This window comes from Telopea speciosissima, chromosome 2 (genome assembly GCF_018873765.1).
Source record: "Telopea speciosissima isolate NSW1024214 ecotype Mountain lineage chromosome 2, Tspe_v1, whole genome shotgun sequence".
In the NCBI taxonomy this organism is placed as follows: domain Eukaryota; kingdom Viridiplantae; phylum Streptophyta; class Magnoliopsida; order Proteales; family Proteaceae; genus Telopea; species Telopea speciosissima.
In genome coordinates, this window is record NC_057917.1 from 68,722,951 (window position 1) to 68,742,966 (window position 20,016).

At 41.6% G+C, this 20,016-nt stretch overlaps 1 protein-coding gene across 3 annotated transcripts in view; it reads left to right on the top strand.

The window, feature by feature from the left end:
- Nucleotides 1-20,016, top strand: part of LOC122651978 (phospholipid-transporting ATPase 2-like) — a 127,642-nt gene that overhangs the window by 54,858 nt on the left and 52,768 nt on the right. For all 3 annotated transcript variants that reach the window (XR_006331539.1, XM_043845580.1, XM_043845581.1), the window contains exons 8-12: nt 1,949-2,046; nt 2,142-2,284; nt 7,581-7,677; nt 13,348-13,457; nt 13,563-13,727. Coding sequence is in view for 2 of the 3 variants with exons in the window: in XM_043845580.1 (XP_043701515.1) it covers nt 1,949-2,046; nt 2,142-2,284; nt 7,581-7,677; nt 13,348-13,457; nt 13,563-13,727 (613 nt within the window). In the remaining variant the exon portion in view is untranslated. The remainder of the gene's footprint in view (nt 1-1,948; nt 2,047-2,141; nt 2,285-7,580; nt 7,678-13,347; nt 13,458-13,562; nt 13,728-20,016) is intronic.

A 20,016-nucleotide genomic window follows, 5' to 3' on the forward strand; every position in this document is an offset into this window, starting at 1 on the left:
AAGAGAAAAGGGGAGAGGGGGCAGCCTTGGCGGACACCAGCGGAGGAAGGGAAAAACCCAGCCGGACTGCCATTCAGGAGAACAGAGAAGCGGGGGGTGGAGATGCAGCAGTGGATCCAGTTGACAAAAATGGGGGGAAAAGACATCTTGAGGAGGACTTGGGAGATGAAATCCCAGCGAAGGGAGTCAAAAGCCTTATGAATGTCTATCTTTAGGAGAGCAGCAGGGGAGTGGGACTTACGGTCAAAGCCTCGATCAATTTCCTGGCAAAGGATGATATTATCCGAGATGCTTCTCCCAGCAATGAAGGCAGATTGGTTTGGACTGACAAGAGAATCAATGACAAGGCTAAGGCGATTGGCAAGGATTTTGGCTATGAACTTATAGAGGAGGTTGCAAAGGGAGATGGGCCTGAAGTCGGACATGGATGAAGCACCAGAGGACTTGGGGATGAGGCAGAGAAAGGTGTGGTTGATGCTTTGGATTTGGTGAGGATTGAAGAAGAAGCTCTTGATGGCGTTGATAAGCTCGACACTGATGATGTCCCAGCAAGAGGAGAAGAATCCCATACTGAACCCATCAGGGCCTGGAGCTTTACTAGCCTTGTGGGAGCGGACAGCAGAGGTAATTTCAGAGTCAGAGGGGATGGAACTGAGGGTGCTAAGGAGGTGGGGAGGGAGGAATTTGTTGATAAAGTCGGCAGGAATGGGGGAGGGAGCGGTGGCTGGGGGGTAAAAGATACCGGTGAAGTAGTTTACGGCTTCAGCTTTGATGGCGTCAACAGAGGAGAGGGTCGAGCCATCAGGGGAGGAAAGGGAGAGAATAGAGTTGGAGTTGGAGCGGGCTTTGAGAGATCGGTGGAAGAAGGCGGTGTTAGAGTCGCTGAGTTCAAGCCACTTGATTCTGGATTTCTGTTTAAGAAAGCTTTCTTCTTGGGAGAGAGAGGAGGCAAGGTCCGAAGCAGCTAAGGATTCCTCTATAGCGAGGGAAGCATTGAGGGGATCAGCCTGGAGGCGAAGCTGAATGGAGGAGAGGGTGTCCCGACAAGAGGAGATGTTACCAAAGGTGGAAGAGTTCCAAGCTTTGAGGGCTGACTTGACATTCTTGAGTTTTTTGGAGAAGGCCAGGAGAGGGGAGGAGAAGATGGACTGGAATATTCCAAGCCGATTGGACCAGGGGGAGGAAGTCAGGGTGGGAGGACCACATGTCGAAGAACTTGAAGGGTTTAGGGCCAAAGGATAGGTAGGGGAGGGCAAAGAGAGATATGGGGGAATGGTCAGAAAGGCCAGGGAGGTCAAAGGAGGCATAGGAGGAAGGAAGGGAATATAGCCAAGTATCATTGACGAGGCAACCTAAACTTCCCACCAACTGCCACGCACAACCAGGCAATCAGAGTGACACCCTTTACCTCCAACAAGGAACAACATTGTCCCTAATACTCCAACCACATCCTCACTGCAACCCCACAAAACTGCAGGTCTCACCTGATAGGAAACCTAAGATGCAGAAACTAACATAAAAAAGGGAAAGTTGTAGTTAAAACATCAGCCAGGATTTTCTACTGATTTGTGGACCTAAGATGCAGAAACAAACATAAAACAGGGTGTATTGCCAGACTAATTCTTACAACACCATCTATAATAGATAGTCGCAGGATTCCCATGCCTGTTGGGCACAGCACATAAAGGTCCCTTGAGTGATGAATTTTATATGTTGATGTATGCTTGAGGATATGTTTATCCAAATTGTGGAATATGTAGGTATGATAGGCAACCATTGCCAAGTAGATAGCATGGATAGGAAGTGCATTTCTATTGGTATTTTTAAGTCACCCAGTTAACCATAAGGTCCTTAACTAACAATTGAGAAACCTTCATTTCCATCTACATAGACTTGTATCCATGTTTGAATTGATGGAAACAGATTTCTTCATAACTATCTGTGACAGGTATCTCTAGACCTTGTCAAGAGTTTGTATGCGAAGTTTATCGATTGGGACCAGGAGATGCATGACCATGAAACTAGCACTGCACCCCATGCAACAAAGTAAGAAATACAAATCTCAACTATGAATTTGAGATACATCAATGTCATGGTCTGTTGTGTTTCTTGTGGTAAGGTGTGTTTCTTGTTATTTACAGCACAGCAATAAGTGAGGACCTGGGACAAGTTGAGTACATTTTAACTGATAAAACCGGGACTCTTACTGAGAATAGAATGATCTTTAGAAGATGCTGTATTAATGGTATCTTGTATGGAAATGAAAGTGGTGATGCCTTGAAAGGTTTGTCTTTATAAGTTGTACTAATAGCATTGGTATTGCTTTATCTTCATGTTACCTCTTTATTTCTTGTACTTGAAAACTTTGTGCTACAGCTCTTTAATTTAAGATGCTGCTGTTGTAGAAATCGTTTCCTTACACGTTAAGGGTGTAAGAGGAATAAATGAAACACAAAGCAGAGAGAAAATGTTGCCCCCCTCCCCCAAATGACTAATTAAGGTCCGGTCAATTACAAGGTATTATACTGAGGTAGGATATGATGGGTTTGCTTGTGGTTTGCATTAATTCGCAATGGAGATTTGGCTGAACTGATGAATCCAGGATGGAAAATGCTGATTGTGGTTTATGGTTTTGACTGATTGTGACTTCCCGAACCCAGACAAGACTCAAAGCACTGCTCTCACGAGTGCCGACCTAGAAAGTCACCATCACTCATGTATAAACAATGATAAAAGTCCCAGTCTCACATGTAACACAGCGGAAACATTATATATACAGAACACAAAACGAATTGTTTATACTCTGGTGGCAATATATATAGTCCTGTACATCCAAAGACCTGATTTACACAACTGTTCAGTTATGTACATATCCATAAAGCTGTTCTAGTACATCCACAATTCTATATACAATCCAAATCAACATTGTTCTTATAATTCAAAGTAAATTCCAAAAAAACCCTCAAGTCCTACTCCAGGGTTCTCAGCCCTCAAACCCTGGAGGCTGGAGCTGTATATGGCTCCTCTCTTGTCTCCTTATCTTAAAAATCAACATATAAAGGGGTGAGCTAACGCCCAGTGAGGTGCACATGGTCATATACATTCAAGCATTCATAAGTACAGTCAATAAAATAAAACAGAAGTAATAGTTATAAATTTCATTCTTTATTTAACTAGGTCAAGTCATGGCCATTTGTGAACTACCATATGTGCACGCATTAGTACGTAACCCCCTACTGGATAGGGGTGGTAGCCACAGGGTTGTTCAATATACATATCACATTTGTCTTTCTTTCATTCATTCATTTGCATCTCTTTCATTTTCTTTCTTTCTCTTCCATTCAATATTTCATTTCCATTTTCATTCATCATATAAAGGTAACATTCCATAGAGCTCATAAGACATTTCATAGCATACTCCACATCATACATTAAGATATTAAATCATATTCCAGCATGCTTGGCATTTCAACATTTCATATATCATTACATAGCATACATAACCAAGCATATCTATGTACTATCATTTCAATCATACATCTTAAATACTTTCCTATTCATATATCATAAGTACATTGGAATCACATAACATAGCCATGAACCCAAGGTTTAAAATCTCGTTTTGTTTCGGTGTTTCGGTCTGACCGAAATTTCCGAGATACTGTGTCGAAATTTCTGCGAAATATGGTATTTTTTCTCTGAGTTTTGCTTGGCCATGTGTGAGTGTAAAATGCCGGAATGACCGAAATTTCCGAAACGAGATGACCGAAATTTTTGAAACATTGCATTTTCCACTAACCTTTAAATCCCATTATCCCCTAATCCTTGTTAAATCCTTATTAAACCCCTTTTAACCCCTCATTACCATAACTGTACGCTGTACCCAGCTCCGACTTCACTATTCATACTAGCTTCACTATTCAATTAGTGTATAACTTATCATATACCTTAGCTCATATCATGATGTATATATATAACCATTTAAGATATCAATCTAATATATATACCATATATATATATATATATATATATATATATATATATATGTGTCCGGGAGTGTGGCCTACGTCAGCACTCCCAAGAGTCTATCTCTCTCCTCTCCATATGAAAAGACACCTCTGCCCCCTTGTTTTGAGGAGGAGAGAGATAGACACATGGGAGTGCTGTCTTAGGCCACACTCCCGGACAGAAAACTACTTCCCATATATATATAAACCTTGGTGTATAAGTACATACCTATAAACAAATATCTTATAAGAATAATAATAATATAATATAAGTTACTTTATAACATTATGCAATAGTACATCTCATATTTAAATAATAATAAATAGTTAAAATCAGAATATAAAACATTAAAGAATTCAATATCCAATGCCATTTATAATGACAAAGAATTACAGTCATGCCACCACCCCATAACAAATATTAAAATAATATAGCAACGATCATATAAAATAATTTTAAAAATAGGAAAGCACTCCCATCATGCTGTAAATATTAATAAAATATTCATAGAAACATTAAAATATTCGTAACCATTCCACATAATAATAAAATAATCATAACACGTATGCAGGGTGTTACACTGATAATATAGACAATAGAAAAATTAGAGAAGTTGAAGGCATCAAAGAAGGGGATCAAGTTGCGCTATTGCAACCTGTTGGTTGCGGGTTCAAAACTTGGAAACAGCCTCTTCTGCCAAGCAGGGGTAAGGCTGCATACATTTGTCCCTCCCAGACTTTGTAGTAACGGGAGCCTTGTGCACTGGGATGCTCTTTTTGAAGGCATCAAAGAAGACAAAAAAGGAGGGGGATTGGGGGGGTGTTAGTCCTATTAGCATCAATTATCAGGTCAAAGCATCAATAATTTGATAGGAATTGGAGGTAAAGAACTTATATGGTCTCCCATTTGTACAAGTTGTACCCCATTCATAAACATGTGAATTCACCTAGAGGGGGGGTGAATAGGTGAAGGTAGTGGAATATAAAAACTTATGCAGAATTAAAACAGTTATCAATAAGAGAATTAAAATTGCAAAGATAACACAACAATTTATAGTGGTACGTCCACTCCTCTCACCTTAGAGAGAATTCCACTAAAACAAATCTTGAGTATGAGCAAGAGAACTCGTACAAATCTTGATTGAGAGCAAGAGGACTCAACACTACTCTTGATTCCGAGCAAGAGGACTCAAACTACTCTTGATTCCGAGCAAGAGGACTCAAACAAATATATAAAATAAAAGGTATTAAAGATTAGGATTACCTCAACCTTAGTAGAGTTTGCTACCTCTCAACTTTGAAGCTTAATGCTAAGTGAAGGAGCTTGTGAGAGAGTGTGCTTTGAATGAATGCTTGAATTCTCACATGAAAGTCACTTGTATTGGAGGCTCTTAATTATGTTTTGCAATGGTGTTTAGAGCTTTAAACAAGTGGGTATTTATAGGCTAGGTGGCTTAATTTAATTAGGAATCTAAATTAAGATCGGATTCCAAAAGCCATATATAATCCGGTATGCCGGATCACCTAATTTCCTTATTCAATAAAGGAATAACGGTCAAATTATAATAGCCTTTTATTGATCCGCTATGCTGGATTATGATCCGGTATGCCGGTTCATGATCCGGTATGCTGGATTACAATCCGGCGTGGGCTGGAAGGCTACTGCAGGCAATTTCCTGAGATTGCAACACTGATCCGGTATGCCGTTTCATGATCCGGTATGCCGTTTCATGATCCGGTATGCCGGTTCACCTGATCCGGTATGCCTTTTCCTGATCCGCTGTACCTTTTCACCTGAAATTTCTGCTGAAATTTGTTAAGTCCTTTATTGGACTTACTTGGATGATTCCAATTGGGTTTGGTCACATGGATTGGGTTTAATTTAAACCTCCTAAAGTCCATCTAAATGAATGCATGCATGTGTGTGTATTACATCAATTGTGACTTTAAATTATGATACAACTAGATACAAGAATAAACAAGTTCTTGAGGTCTTGTATCTCAAAGAGTTGCTTGAATAGAAGTCTTGAAAGTAGTCCTTCACTTCACAACATTCTTTGAAATCTTTGTCTTGGTGCATCAAGCTTTTACATGCTCCCCCTTACTTGATGCTCATCTCTTATGAAGTCTCTCTATACAATATAACACAGGTTAGTACAACTAACTTATTTGTTATCATCAAAATCATAATGGGTGATGTGTGGATTTTACCCCAACAAAACATCCCGCCCATAAAAATTTTGTTATGTTTGGACACAAACTGCAAATATAATTTTTTTCTGATATGTTGAAATGACGAACTAAAAAGGTAAGCCAAATTCGAAATGTACTGGGTATTTGAAATGTGGAAATTTTTATTTCTCGAAAATTAGAGTTTCAAAGTTATCAAGCCAGGTTGCTCTTTTTGACCTATTGCAATACAAAGATTCTTACCTTCTCCCCACCCCCACCAAAGAACTGAAAAAGAGGTTATCAACACTTGCCAATTCCCCTCCCCCTCTCCTTCGCATTAAGAAATACATACCCTTCAACTTGTTGTGTTCTATTAGTACCATCGAAGTCTTAATATGGACCCCGTATGGATCACCTTTTATGTAAGAGTCTAGACTCGATTGATCTGCCAGCTTTGGTTCTTTGAAAGGTTTTCGGCTGTTCAAACTTCATAGGGCATTGTAATGGAAATTGAGCCAAATCTACTAACAGTCAGCACAAGCCGGACCCAAAATTATATTATATGGAACTTATTACATTAGGGATGGGGCCGTCTACCCAAATTTGCCGCACCCCATTTCAGTCCGCATTTTCACAGGACGTTGGATTGGGCAGTTCAACTGTTGTCTACCAGGTGTAAACAGTTTGTATCACCCTCGAAACAGAGAAGGGCCTCTGAAAGTCGATTAATTGTTGAGTGTTGACAGCCACCAGGCCGTGGGTGGTTAGAAACGTGTTTCTTATTAAAAAAAATTGTATATAGCATAAGGTGGAGAGAGATTCAATGCCAAGTGAAAGTTTTCACCATTCCAAATGTGCTCCTTGTGCTAGAAGAACACACTTTATACAACGTATACTTAAAGTTATAACATGTCCTATTTAAACCCCTCAGATCATTGTGATGATTGGACTGGATGTTCAGACGATCCTGCCGAATGCCAGGCCAGAACAATCCATTGTCTGGACCAGCTTTAAAGGCAACTTGTAGTAAGTCTGGGGGTTCTTAACATTAGTTAAAGTCAGATTTCTACAGATGTTTTAGAACATCCTTTCTTTTTCACTTTCTGATGTCAACTATGTCCCTTTTACTTTGTATATTTGTTATATTGGCATTCAAACAATTATACCTTTTTGGCATGCATGATAATAAAATGTATCTTGCCATTTCCTGCAAGAGAGACTTCTCTAATTGTTACCTGTGAGCGTGTATGTTTTACGTATATAAGCATTTTCTGCATTTATGCTTCTGTTTTTGATATCCACATTCTGAATTACCTTCTTCTGATTCTCAGAAGAATATCCTTTTAGGTTGTTCGATAGATGTATGGCATCTGATTATAATTTTATTTTCTTAATCTGCAGATCCGTTGCTTCTCCATGCTGTTGCTAGTAACTCTCCTGATGTCATCCAATTCCTCATGGTTATGGCGATATGCAATACAGTGATACCTATAAAAAGGTGATTTTGACATCTTGCCTGCTTTTCTTTTTCTTTATAAACTTCCAAGTTCTGGAAGTAAGCTGAAATGGAATCTGTAACTAATGTAAGACTAAATTAGGGTTAATTTAGTCCCAAATAAACCCACAAACCAAATTAGAAACAAAGGCAGAATTAGAAGGTTTAGTAAATCAAACCAAACCAGCCACTGGAACTCAACAACCTTGGATCGATTGATGCTTGTTTGGGGTCGAAGCACTGCTGAAAGTCTCACTTGATTCTGATGATTGAATTGGAAGATATGGCAGCAACACAGAAATAGAAACTAAAATTGTGCAGGCCAAACCAGCCACCAGTTGGGGCCTATTGAGGGAAGTCTTTGCTGCGATTTTGGTGAGGTTCTGATGGATGGAAGTGAAGTTATGAAGGTGGTATGAAAATAGAAGGTTTGTGAATATTGAGGATTCCAGCTAATGGGGGGTAGAAGTGGGGATCAAATGGAGGGGATAAAGGTGTGGTGTTGTGCTTCAAAACCCAGCAGGGTTTGATGAAGGAATATAGAGATATCAAACTAGATGTTGCAGCAGGAATCCAAGTCCACGAACAACAGCAGCCTGCACTCGAATGAGGAAGACAGTAGCAGCAACAGCCTTGGTTGTTGGTGTGGTTGCAGCCTTCAAAAGGGAACTCCAGTGCTTGAAGTAATCCAGCAACAGTAGCAGCACAAGGGAATTTCGATTGGAGTTGGAGAGAATGGGGAAGAAGAGAATTAGAAGGTAGGGGGAATAGGTGGATTAGGCTCTCTCAGCCAGGCTCCTTCAGCCCTTAGCACAACCAATTGGACATGAGAATGAGGTGATGTTCCCAATAATGGAGGCATTCCAACGTTTGAGAGCCCATTTGACCTAGAAGGGGGGAAGAGTAGTGGACAGGCTTCTCCCAAGCCAGCTTTAACAATGGGGAGAAAGTCTTGGTGTTGGGTCACATATCAAAGAATTTGAAGGGCTTGGGGCCAAAGGAGATGTAGGGCTGGACAAGGAGGGAGATGGGAGTATGGGACAGTGATCAGAGATGCCGGGGAGGTCAAAGGTGGCATGGGAAGAGGGGAGGGAGGCCAACCAACCTTCACTAAAACACGGTCAAGTTTGCAAGCCACTCTATCGGGGCTACTTCTGTTATGCCAAGTTAGGGAGGCACCAGACCATCTGAGATCATTCATACCAATATCTTCCAAACAATCATTGAAGGCATCAACATGGGAAGAATTAATTGAGGCATCACCTTGTTTTTCATGCCCGAATCTAACAACAGTGAAGTCAGCACCCATTTCCTAGGGAAGGGAGCCAACCTGGGGAGCAATAGAGTGGAGATCATCCCAGAGGGGGATACGATCAGTAGCTCGGTTGAGAGTGTATACTACAGAAAAGAGAAAGCATTAGAATCATTTGGTTCCGAGATATAGAGGTGGATGAATTGGGAGGAGGATCAAGAAATGTGAAGTTTAGAGGGGTCCCATAGAATCCAAATACGGCCATTGGGATAGTGGGAGTAGTTAGAAAGGAAAGACTAGGAGGGGTGATGGAGGCAGTGATACAGGGAGCATTTTTAAGGAGAACTCATGTTTCAAGGAGACAAAAGAAAACAACTTGTTTGGATTTAAGCCGGGAGCGGATGTCAGCTTGTTTAGCCCAGGCAGTGATACAGGGAGCATTTTTAAGGAGAACTCATGTTTCAAGGAGACAAAAGAAACAACTTGTTTGGATTTAAGCAGGGAGCGGCTGTCAGCTTGTTTAGCCCAGGAATTGATTCATCGAACGTTCCAAATGATTCAAGAAGACATTAAGCAGGAGGGGTGGTACAGCAATGCCTGCAGGGCGTAGGACTGAGGATGGACAGGGCATGAGGTCGAAGGATGGCTCCTATGACTCTAGTGATGCTCCTTGAGAGAGGGAGGGGGAGCGTCGGCCAAGGCGGAAGTCAAGGAAGGCCCCTTCTAATGTAGTCCTAGATAGGTAGGAGACCCACTAGAAGCCAAACAACCAGGATCTGTTAAGCTGCTGGTTCAATGGGGGCAGAATTGAGGTTTTAGGTCAATTTTAGGGTTAGGGTTAGGTTAATGGAGGTGTGTCTTATATGGTAAAGCTGGGCAGGTGTAGGGGAGTCTAATGGACTATGTCTTAAGGGTTTTGGATGGGTAGAAATAGGTTTGATGGATTTGGGCAGCAACTAGGGTTAGGATTTTGAAAGGTGGAAGATGATGGAATCTAGGGTTTATAATAACAGGAAATCAGGGGGTTGAATGGGCTTAATATTTAGGTTGAGTGTGGGTAGGATGGAAGATGATGGAATCTAGGGTTTATAACGGGAATATATGCTGAAAGTTACAGCTAAATCAAATGGTTAAATCTAGAGTTATGGAGGTTTCCTAGTAGAGATAGGAGAGGGGTAAAAGTGTAATTTCAAACAATCGGCTGGGTGGATGGTTTTGAAATTTGGATCGAGTCTATGTAGGGTTAGAGGAAGATTTTATCAAAATCTTAGCTAGTTCTAACGGTTAGATTTGGCCGGGCAGAATTCTCACGAAAATCACCTTGCATGTGACCTTCTAGAAGGAAAGAAGAATAGTTGCTGGTTTTAGGGTTCTAATGGATCTATGGTATTAATGGTGGATGAGGAGGGTAGTAAGGAGTGAGTATTGGCAATGGGGATCCAAGGGGGTGGGTTTAGAGGATTAGGAGAAGAAAGGGGGGATGGTTAATAATGCTGAATACTTACTTGGAGTTGCAGATCTTCAATGGCAGTAGCTTGAAGACAATAAACAGGTCCTCCCGATCTATAAGATGCAAGGAGTCGATTGGAGATCCACCAATCCCTTATAATAGATCCTCCTGGTCTGCAAGACGTAAGGAGTCAACTGGAGATCCACCAGTCCCTTCACCTTGATATGACTCACAAGGCAACACTCAACAGAGCAGAGCAGCAGCTATGGCAACAAGCAAAAGCTTTTTTATTAATCAAATTCGTATTCAATGTTTGCCCCCCTTACAACCTTATATAAAAGACTCAAAATTAGACTTCTATTCTAAAAAGGAAAGGCCTAACCCAATCCTTAACCTATTAAGTAACTTAAACTGACTAGGAAACTGAAATAGACTCAAAATAGAGTCCTAATCCAGCCCAACTTAAATACTTCAAAGAAAACTAATAAAATCACTTAAATTGAACCACTGGTTCAAACCAGCTTTGGGCCGGTTCAATTTAAAACATAAAAAACATGAACATAGAACCAAGTATAGGACTAAACTATCTAATCCCGTATGCAACCTAATTACCCATATTTTAGGCCCATAAAAGTGGCCTATTACATAGAAAACCCATGGGATCAAAGGCCCATCATGTATATAACCCAACCTAGACTTATTCCTAATAAAAGAAGCCCAGTTTGGTGATAAATCTCCATCACCTTCACAAGGGAGGTGTACATAGAGGAGGATAGCAGAGGCATCTTGGAAGGGAAGCTATCGTAGGATGGCACGGGCGACAATGAAGACTTTGAAAGGGGAAAAACTGGGTCTGGTGGGTTGCACAGAAGACCCAAAGCAGCGGGGCAAAGGCTAAGAGAGGTTTAGGCCTAAGGGGGCTAAGGGGCTCGAGAGGAGAGGGGGGCGAAGGGCTGGGGCTTGCGAGGTTGGGGGACTAGAAGGGGTCGAGCCCTAAAGGGGGGGGGTTAAGTGAGTAGGAGGGGTGGGTCCCCCCACAGGAGGCAGATGAGACAAAGTAGGGAGGAGAGGGTAAGAGAGGCATATGCGGGAGGGTGGTTTCTTTGTTGGGGGTAGAGGGTGAGAGTTGGAGCGAGAGGGGAGGGGAGAGACAATGGCAAAGAAGTAGTAGAGGTTGCATGATGGTGAGAGCGACTGATCGATCGACCAAAAGGGGGGATGGAGCTAACCAGAGAAGATGACAGGGGCTAGAGGGGTGGTCAGAGTAGGTGTCCTTTTCAACACAACAACCAACGGATTGAAGCGCCGTGAATCAGTTTGGACCATCGGTAGCAACAAGGGGGATTGGAGGCCTGAGGGGTTTTCTGGCTTCTTCATGTCTTTGAAGAGAACTAGACGCCGAGAGGACCTTGCGGCGAGGGTGGCGATGTCACTTCTCCAACCACGACTGGGGCCACGGGATCTAGAAGCTACAAAAGACTGGGGGAGGTGGATAAATGGAGGAGCCAGGTCTACCATAGAGGAAGGATGATGGTCTTCGAGCACATCGAGAGCAAGAGATTTGGGAGAGCAGTCCTTGTTGGGGTGATCGAATATCTTGCAGACAGTGCACTGAGGAGGGAGCCATTCGAAGAGAAGCCTTCATCGTCCACGATGGTGATAGAGGTCGAAGGAAGCTCATCGGCCAATATTTCTATGCAAATACGGGCAAAAGCATGCTTGTACATGATTTTGTTCTTTCATTTGAGTAGAGTGGGTTTCCAACAATGGACCCAGCGATGCTAAGGCCCTGCTTACACCAATGATGGAGAGGAAGGCTTGGAAGCGTTATCCATAGCGGGATGGATTGCAGGTTGACCTTGTTGAGTTGTAGGTATTGGTCCCATTGATAGAGGAAGATGGGATTTTTTCCCATTTGCCATGGACCTCCCTCAAGGGTTTTCAGCTTATCATCTTCTTCAGAGAATTTAAAGATGAAGACTCCATTGTGAAGCAGGCAAGTATTCAACGTCCTAAGAGTTCTCCATTGTTTGCGAAGGAACATCTTGACTATACTGAAGGGGGTCTGCTCCCAATGAAATGTCCTACCAAACAGTTTTTGCATTTAGAAATCTCTAAATCGAGCAGCCCAGTAGATCAAAGACCTACTTTTTGGTCGCCAACAAGGTAGGAGAGACGAAGTGGAGGGGGGTGGTCCTCATGAGCAGGGAAGGGGGCAGGACTGGAGAGAGCTCCAGACCTTTTGGCCAGGGGCAGAGGGGGATGGGGGAGGGGGAGGGGTGGTGGAGGGAAAAGGAGAGGGGCAGGGGGTAAAGAGCATACTTGCCATGGAGTTTAGGCGAACCAAGGCGTTGGAGGGAGGTTGGACACATGGCGACCAAGTCGACAAAGCGCTCATTTAGGCAACCAAGGCGACACTAGTTGTAAAGGTGCCTGGATGCCAAGGCGGTCACCGAAGCGACGCCTCGACAACTATGGCAAAGAGGCTGGGGGAGGGACCAGCAGGCTGGTCTGCCGGGAGGAGGGGCTGGGGTTTAGGGTTTACTGCGGCGCTCCAAGCATGACAACATTGACATGGATATAGATTATTCTTCCTTATCTGGCACACTTGGAGATAGATCATAGATTATTATCTTTTTATACATGGTATATTTTACATATTACTTATTTATAGTGTTTTATGCTTCAATTTGTGTTTTGCATATCCTAAGCATTTCCATACATTTCTTGACTATTTCCATACATATTTTTAGTGTATCTTGCATCTCTCCAACACGATACGATATGTCTTTTAAAATCACCCTTTCAATACGCTGCACGATACCGATACTTTAAACCTTGCCCTTGAGTAGCGGTAAACACTTCAAGAGAATCCTCTAGCCCAGTGTCTCAGTATGTCACCACTGATCTCTTTGCAGTTGGTTCATTTATCTTTTCCTATCTTTGTCACTTATCCTCTTAATCTCTGCAGCCAAAATGGAGCAATTACCTACAAGGCGCAATCCCAGGATGAGGATGCTCTTGTTCATGCTGCCGCTCATTTGCATATGGCTCTCATCAATAAGAGTGGGAATATTCTTGGTACGAGACATTCTTTTGGTATTTTTTTCTTTTTTGATACTAATTGTAGTAACTCTGTAACCATGGAGATGATACACAAGTTTCTTCTACTTAAATGATTTGCAGAAATCAATTTAAATGGCACAGTCATTCCATATGAAATATTAGATACTCTGGAGTTCACTTCTGATCGGAAAAGAATGTCAGTGGTGGTAAAAAATTGTCAGAATGGGAAGATTATCCTGTTGTCAAAAGGAGCAGATGAGGCAATTCTTCCTTATGTGTGTTCTGGTAAATATCATGGAATTTGTCTATAGAGACTGTCAGCTTTCAAGTTACATGGTTCACAATTTCATACTTGGAACTGGAGAGTACCAGTTTATGTTAGAATTCTCTTCATGTTTATATATGAAGGGTCCTCCTTTTGGCTGCAGATTTGTTTTTGTTTTGCTGTTGTATATTGACAAAAATGTTATCCTATTGTTTGTTCATGCCATGGAAGTGACAGTTCACTAGTCGAGGCATCTGTACGGAATTCATATCTGTACTTGTCCCTGTATGTTGAGCACTCCAGCCTGAAGGGAGTACTGGGGATCCACTTTAATCTAATATGAACATTTTGTGTGAGAAAATTTTCACACAAGTATAAAATAATTCAACCATGATTGTATCCAATTGTGTCACTTGGTTGAGTTTGAATTCTGTGCTGTAACGCTAATTAACTATATTGATGCTTGAAGCTAGTTCCTTCTGTGCCCTGGCTCATTTTTTTTTTTTTGGTGAATAAAAAATGAATTACCAAAGTCCGAGAGGGACCGGGGAGAAAAAATGGGGGGGGGGGGAATATACAAAGGGAAGAAGAGGGGGGGGGGGAAACAATACAAACCCCAGACCAACTAGGAGGGGGGCTGAAAAATAGAGCTGTCTAATCCCCAGGAGATAACAATATGCCTATTCCTTGGGGAATCCAAAATGGGCTGATGAGGAAGAAAGCATAGCTTCACAGAGACATCAAAGGAGATGGCTTTCCAAATCAAGTCGAAGGACCGAGAATTGGAGGTCCATCTCCTAAGGTTTCTCTCCATCAAAATGTGATAAAGAGCGGCGCCAAACACCAACTTCCCAATAGTGTCGCGGATAGAGCCTCCGGGGAAAGTCATGACCAACCAGAGCCACTCTCTAGCAAACATAGTACAAAAACTCGTTTCGTCTCGGTTGAGATTTCAAGAATTTCGAGTATCTCGGTCGAGTCGAAATGAAATGCAACATTGAATTGAAAAAATGCAATATTTTGGAAATTTCGGTGAAATTTCGGAAATCTCGGTCTTTTGGTATTTTACACCCACAAATGGCCAAGCAAAACTCATAGAAAAAATACCATATTTCGACGAAATTTTGCCGAAATTTCGGTATCTCGGAAATTTCATAGAAATTTCGGTATCTTGGAAATTTCGGTTAGATCGAAACACTGAAACTAAACAAGATTTTAAATCTTGCTAGCAAAGGGGAGGGGTTTCCAGCTATGGGGCCAAATAAACGAAAGGGCTTTTTTCCAAATGGTAGAGGTAAAGGGGCCCTGGCTCATTTTTTTCAGGCTTCAGATGAAATGTTAGGCTTATGATCTTTTCTTTTGGTAGAAATGTTAGTCTTCTGATCAATGGCCCATTTGTTGCATGTATGCCTTTGCGTAAGTGCTAATTCTGGCTAAAGTGGAGAAAGGTTTATTTTTTCTCATTTAATTGGGTGAACTTGTTTGAATTTTTGTGATAGAGCTTTTACAGATGATATTGTTTGAATTTTACAAATTTCTGGTGTAAATTTCAACACTTAATTGGTAGTTGATGATAGGTTTTGGCCTTCATGTGTTTTTTATTGTTTTAACTGCAAATTTGCAGACTTGTTTTTTTGGGTGAATAAATAATTCATTACCAAAAGAAAGGGGACTCATAGTTCGAGAACTCGCGAGATCTCGGCGAGTTTCTCGGTTTTTTGAGAAACTGAGACGAGTTGGCATACGAGTTGCAAAAGTGCAACAACTCGACCGAGATCTCAAAAATCTCGACCCAAACTCCTTTATATGAGTGCCAGATCTCAAGAACTTGGTGGAAAATCTTGGTATACAGACACCTATCTATGCAAACCTTGGTATACAGACACAATGCTTTTGTATTTGCATTTCATTTACTTAAGATATTATTCATAAATAAGCAAATACCCCCCTATTTGAATCCAATAAAAATAGTTAAAAAATCAATTTCCAAAAGGAAAAAAAATCAACCCCCTAGTTCAAGAACAAAAACTGGATTTTCGGCGATAGGTGCAATTTTCAACTTTCTAATGCTGGGGTTTTTCTCAAATCTAAAAATTCCATAAATCTTAATATGGTAAAACATTGCTAGAAACCAAAAGTGCGGTAAAATATTCATTTGTTTTGATGTCCAAGAAAATATTTTCATTCAGAGCGATTTTGACAGCATTCGTGCACACCAAATTAAGTTTGACCGGTACATAACTCCTATTTGGACTTTGTTTTTGCAAAATCTGGTAGTGCCATTGTGTTTAAATGGCCTAAAATAGGCTGAATACCAAGTTTCAGACCCAAACTAGGTCTAAAACCCACCGAGTTGAGGCTTCGAGTCGAAAAAAAAAATGCACCAACTCAACGAGATCTTGACTCAACTCGGTTTTTCAAGGGACCGAGTTGGTACCGAGTTCCGAGTTTTAGTACCTTGAGGGGACTACAAAAGCCCTTGAAAGAGGGGAAAGAGGAAAAAATACACAAATACACAAGCAGACCCAACCTCAAAGAGGGGAGGCGGGGGACTGAATAGAGAAGGGGGGAAGACCCCAGGAAACAACAATATGCCTGTTCTTTGGGGTGTCATTACAAGTAGAAGATGTTAGCTTTTAAAGCGGAAGAAGAAGAAGAGAAGAAACTTCAAGAGAGCAGCCACGATTTTTGTTTGGTGTGTTATGTCTCAAAACAAGAGACTAACATGCTTATATTGAAAAGAATATATAATTACACACAGGCCCTTGGCCTTATACAAATGACACAAAGAATACATAAAAGAGGGGTTATGTACATATATACTCTTGATACAACAATTCTTAACGCTCCCCCTCAAGCTGGGTGGTATATGTCACACATACCCTGCTTGTGTAACATAAAACTAAAGTGATGAGAGGTAAGTCCTTTGGTGAAGATGTCTGCCACTTGTTCATGTGTCTTCACAAAAGGAGTACAAATAGTCTTCGATTCTATCTTCTCCTTGATAAACTGTCTGTCAACCTCAACATGCTTTGTTCGATCATGTTGAACCGGATTGTGAGCAATACTTATGGCTGCCTTGTTATTGCAATATAGACTCTCAAATCCAACCTCTTGAACAAGTTCTTCAACCACAAGATTTCACACACACCATGAGCCATGGCTCTAAACTCTGCTTCAGCACTTGACCTAGCTACCACAGGTTGCTTCTTACTTCTCCAGGTGACTAAATTTCCCAAAGTATTAAAACTCGGGTCTCGGTACCAACTCGGCCCTTGGAAAAACCGAATCGAGTCGAGATCTCGCCGAGATCTTGTCGAGTTGGTGCATTTTTTTTTTCCGACTCGAAGCCTCAACTTGGTGGGTTTTAGACCTAGTTTGGGTCTGAAACTTGGCATTCAGCCTATTTTAGGCCATTTAAACACAATGGCACTATCAGATTTTGTAAAAACTAAGTCCAAATATGAGTTTCAATTCGGACCATAGGTTGGTAGGCGATGACGTACTAAAATACCCTACTCTACACATAATTTGGTAATAGAAAGCAAGCAAAACATTCAATTAATAGCTAAACAACTTAAATAAGAATTAGAAATGTTAAAGTGATACATCAAACTGTTTAACAGTGTTACAAGTTACAACTATCATCACATAAAATGACTTTGAATCAAGTATTCAGTCCTTGCTAGTGTCACATAGTCTTCCTTTGACATAGTGTTGCTGTAATGTTGCATATAGTGCTCCACAGCAAGCATATAAAAGTTCTGTCGAGTTAGGTAAGTAAATACATAGTAGATGGGTCATTTCCATGGGTCAACCCGAGATCTCGACTCGAGATCCGAGACCTTGCCGAGATATGTCAAGTTCTGTCGAGTTAGGTAAGTAAATACATAGTAGAAGGGTCATTTCCATGGGTCAACCCAAGAACTCGCCGATCTCGGCGAGATATTGCATTTTTATGTACCGTATGCCATCCCATCTCGGTTTCTCAGAAAACCGAGAAACTCGCTGAGATCTCGCCGAGTCAAGACGAGTTTTAGAACTATGAAATTTCCCCCAAAAAAAGTACAGTATCCGGAGGTGGATCTTCTATAAAAAATAGACCCGGCCCAATCAGCATCTGTATATACTTCAATTCTCAAGTGACCATTCCTAGAGAAGAGAAGGCCTTTTCCAGGGCATGACTTCAAATACTTGAGGATCCTGTAAACTGCATTAAGATGTCCCATCTTGGGTGCATGCATAAACTGACTCACCACTCCAACAGCGTAGGTTATGTCAGGTCGGGTAAGGGAAAGATAGATTAGCTTGCCTACTAATCTCTGATATTTTTCAACATCCACAAGAGGTTCACCACAATCTTCCCCTAGTTTATGGTTCTGCTCAATAGGGGAGGAGATTGGTTTGCATCCTAAGTAGCCTGTCTCTGTAAGTAGATCAAGAACAAACTTCCTTTGGCAAACATTGATCCCTTGCTTGGATCTTGAATCTTCAATCCCCAGAAAATACTTCAATGGACCAAGATCTTTGATCTCAAACTGCCGAGCCAAATAAAGCTTAAGCTTTGAGATTTCAGCTTCACTGTTTTCCGTGACCACAATGTCATCAACATAAACAATGAGAGCTGTAATAGTGCTGCCCTTCCTTTGTATAAACAATGTGTGATCAGCTTGACTTTGAGTATATCCATTTTGTAAGAGGGCTTGTCTAAACCTCTCAAACCAAGCCTTAGGAGACTGTTTGAGTCCATAAAGAGCCTTCCTAAGACGACACACTTTCCCATTGTCACCAGGATGCTTGAACCCAGGAGGAGAGTGCATATATACCTCTTCTTCTAGGTCACAATGTAAGAATGCATTCTTTACATCAAGCTGGTACAATGGCCAATCAAGATTTGCAGCCATTAAGAGAAGTACACCTGGCCACTGGAGCAAAGGTTTCCTGATAGTCAATGCCATACACCTGTGTATAACCTTTGGCCACAAGTCTTGCCTTATACCTCTCCACAGTACCATCAGACTTGAACTTGACTGTGAATACCCATCTGCATCCAACAGGGATTCTCCCTTTAGGGAGTTCAACAAGGTCCCAAGTATGATTCTTCTCAAGAGCCAACATCTCTGTGTTCATTGCTTCTCTCCATTTTGGATCTGCCATAGCCTCTGCTACATTCTTGGGAATAGATATGTATGAGATAGCCACAGTGAAGGCTATACCTGTAAGGGAGATAGAATCATAAGAAACAAACTTGCCAATGGGATTAGTACATGCCCGAGTTCCCTTACGGTGAGTAATAGGAAGATCTAAGTTTGAGGATGTAGAAGTAGAGGAAGGTATACCTGTCTCGATGGATGGAGGCTCAGGATGAGGAGACGAAGAAGGATTTTGGCAGGTCTTCTTTATAGGAAGCCATGAAGAAGGATTTCTCCTGTCCTTCGTATACACCAGTAGCTCCCCCTGTTCTCTGTTCACCTGTGCACTAGGAGGCTCCCCCTCAACAACAGTATCCACAGAAGGCTCCCCCTCAACAACACTAGGAGGCTTCCCCTCAACAACAGTATCCACAGAACTTTTCTTTCCCTTGTCAATCTGAAAAGGGGAAATAGGAACAAGAGAGGAGAAAGGAAATGAAACTAACTCAGGAACCTCTTCACCCTCAACACCACCAAGAGATGAACTCTCCCCCTGAAGAGGTGACTGAAAATACGGTATGGTTTCAAAGAAATGGACATCTTTGGAGAGAAGCCACCGACGAGTAGGAGGATGATAGCATTTATACCCTTTGGAGGTGGAGGAATACCCAAGAAAGATGCACTTTAGAGCCTTAGGATCCAATTTAGTGTGGGCAGATTTGCTAATATGTACATAGCAAATACAACCAAACACCCTTGGTGGAAGAGAGAAGGAAGAAGAACGTGAGGGTAAGACATCAAGAGGAACCTTGAAGTTTAAGACACTAGACGGCATATGATTAATAAGAAAGACAGCAGTGAGTAGGGCATCAGACCAAAAATTTTTTGGAACATGCATGGTAAACCAAAGGGATCTAGCCACTTCAAGGAGATGGCGATTTTTCCTTTCAGCCACCCCATTTTGTTGTGGGGTATCAACACAGGCCACCTGATGAATAATGCCATGGTCAGAAAAAAAGGTTTCCAAACCACTATACATATACTCCCCACCTTTGTCAGAACGGACAATTTGGATCTGAGTTTGAAATTGGGTATACACTAACTCATAAAAAATTTTAAATGCAACATAGACATCACTCTTGTGTTTCAACAGGTTAACCCAAGTAACCCGAGAATA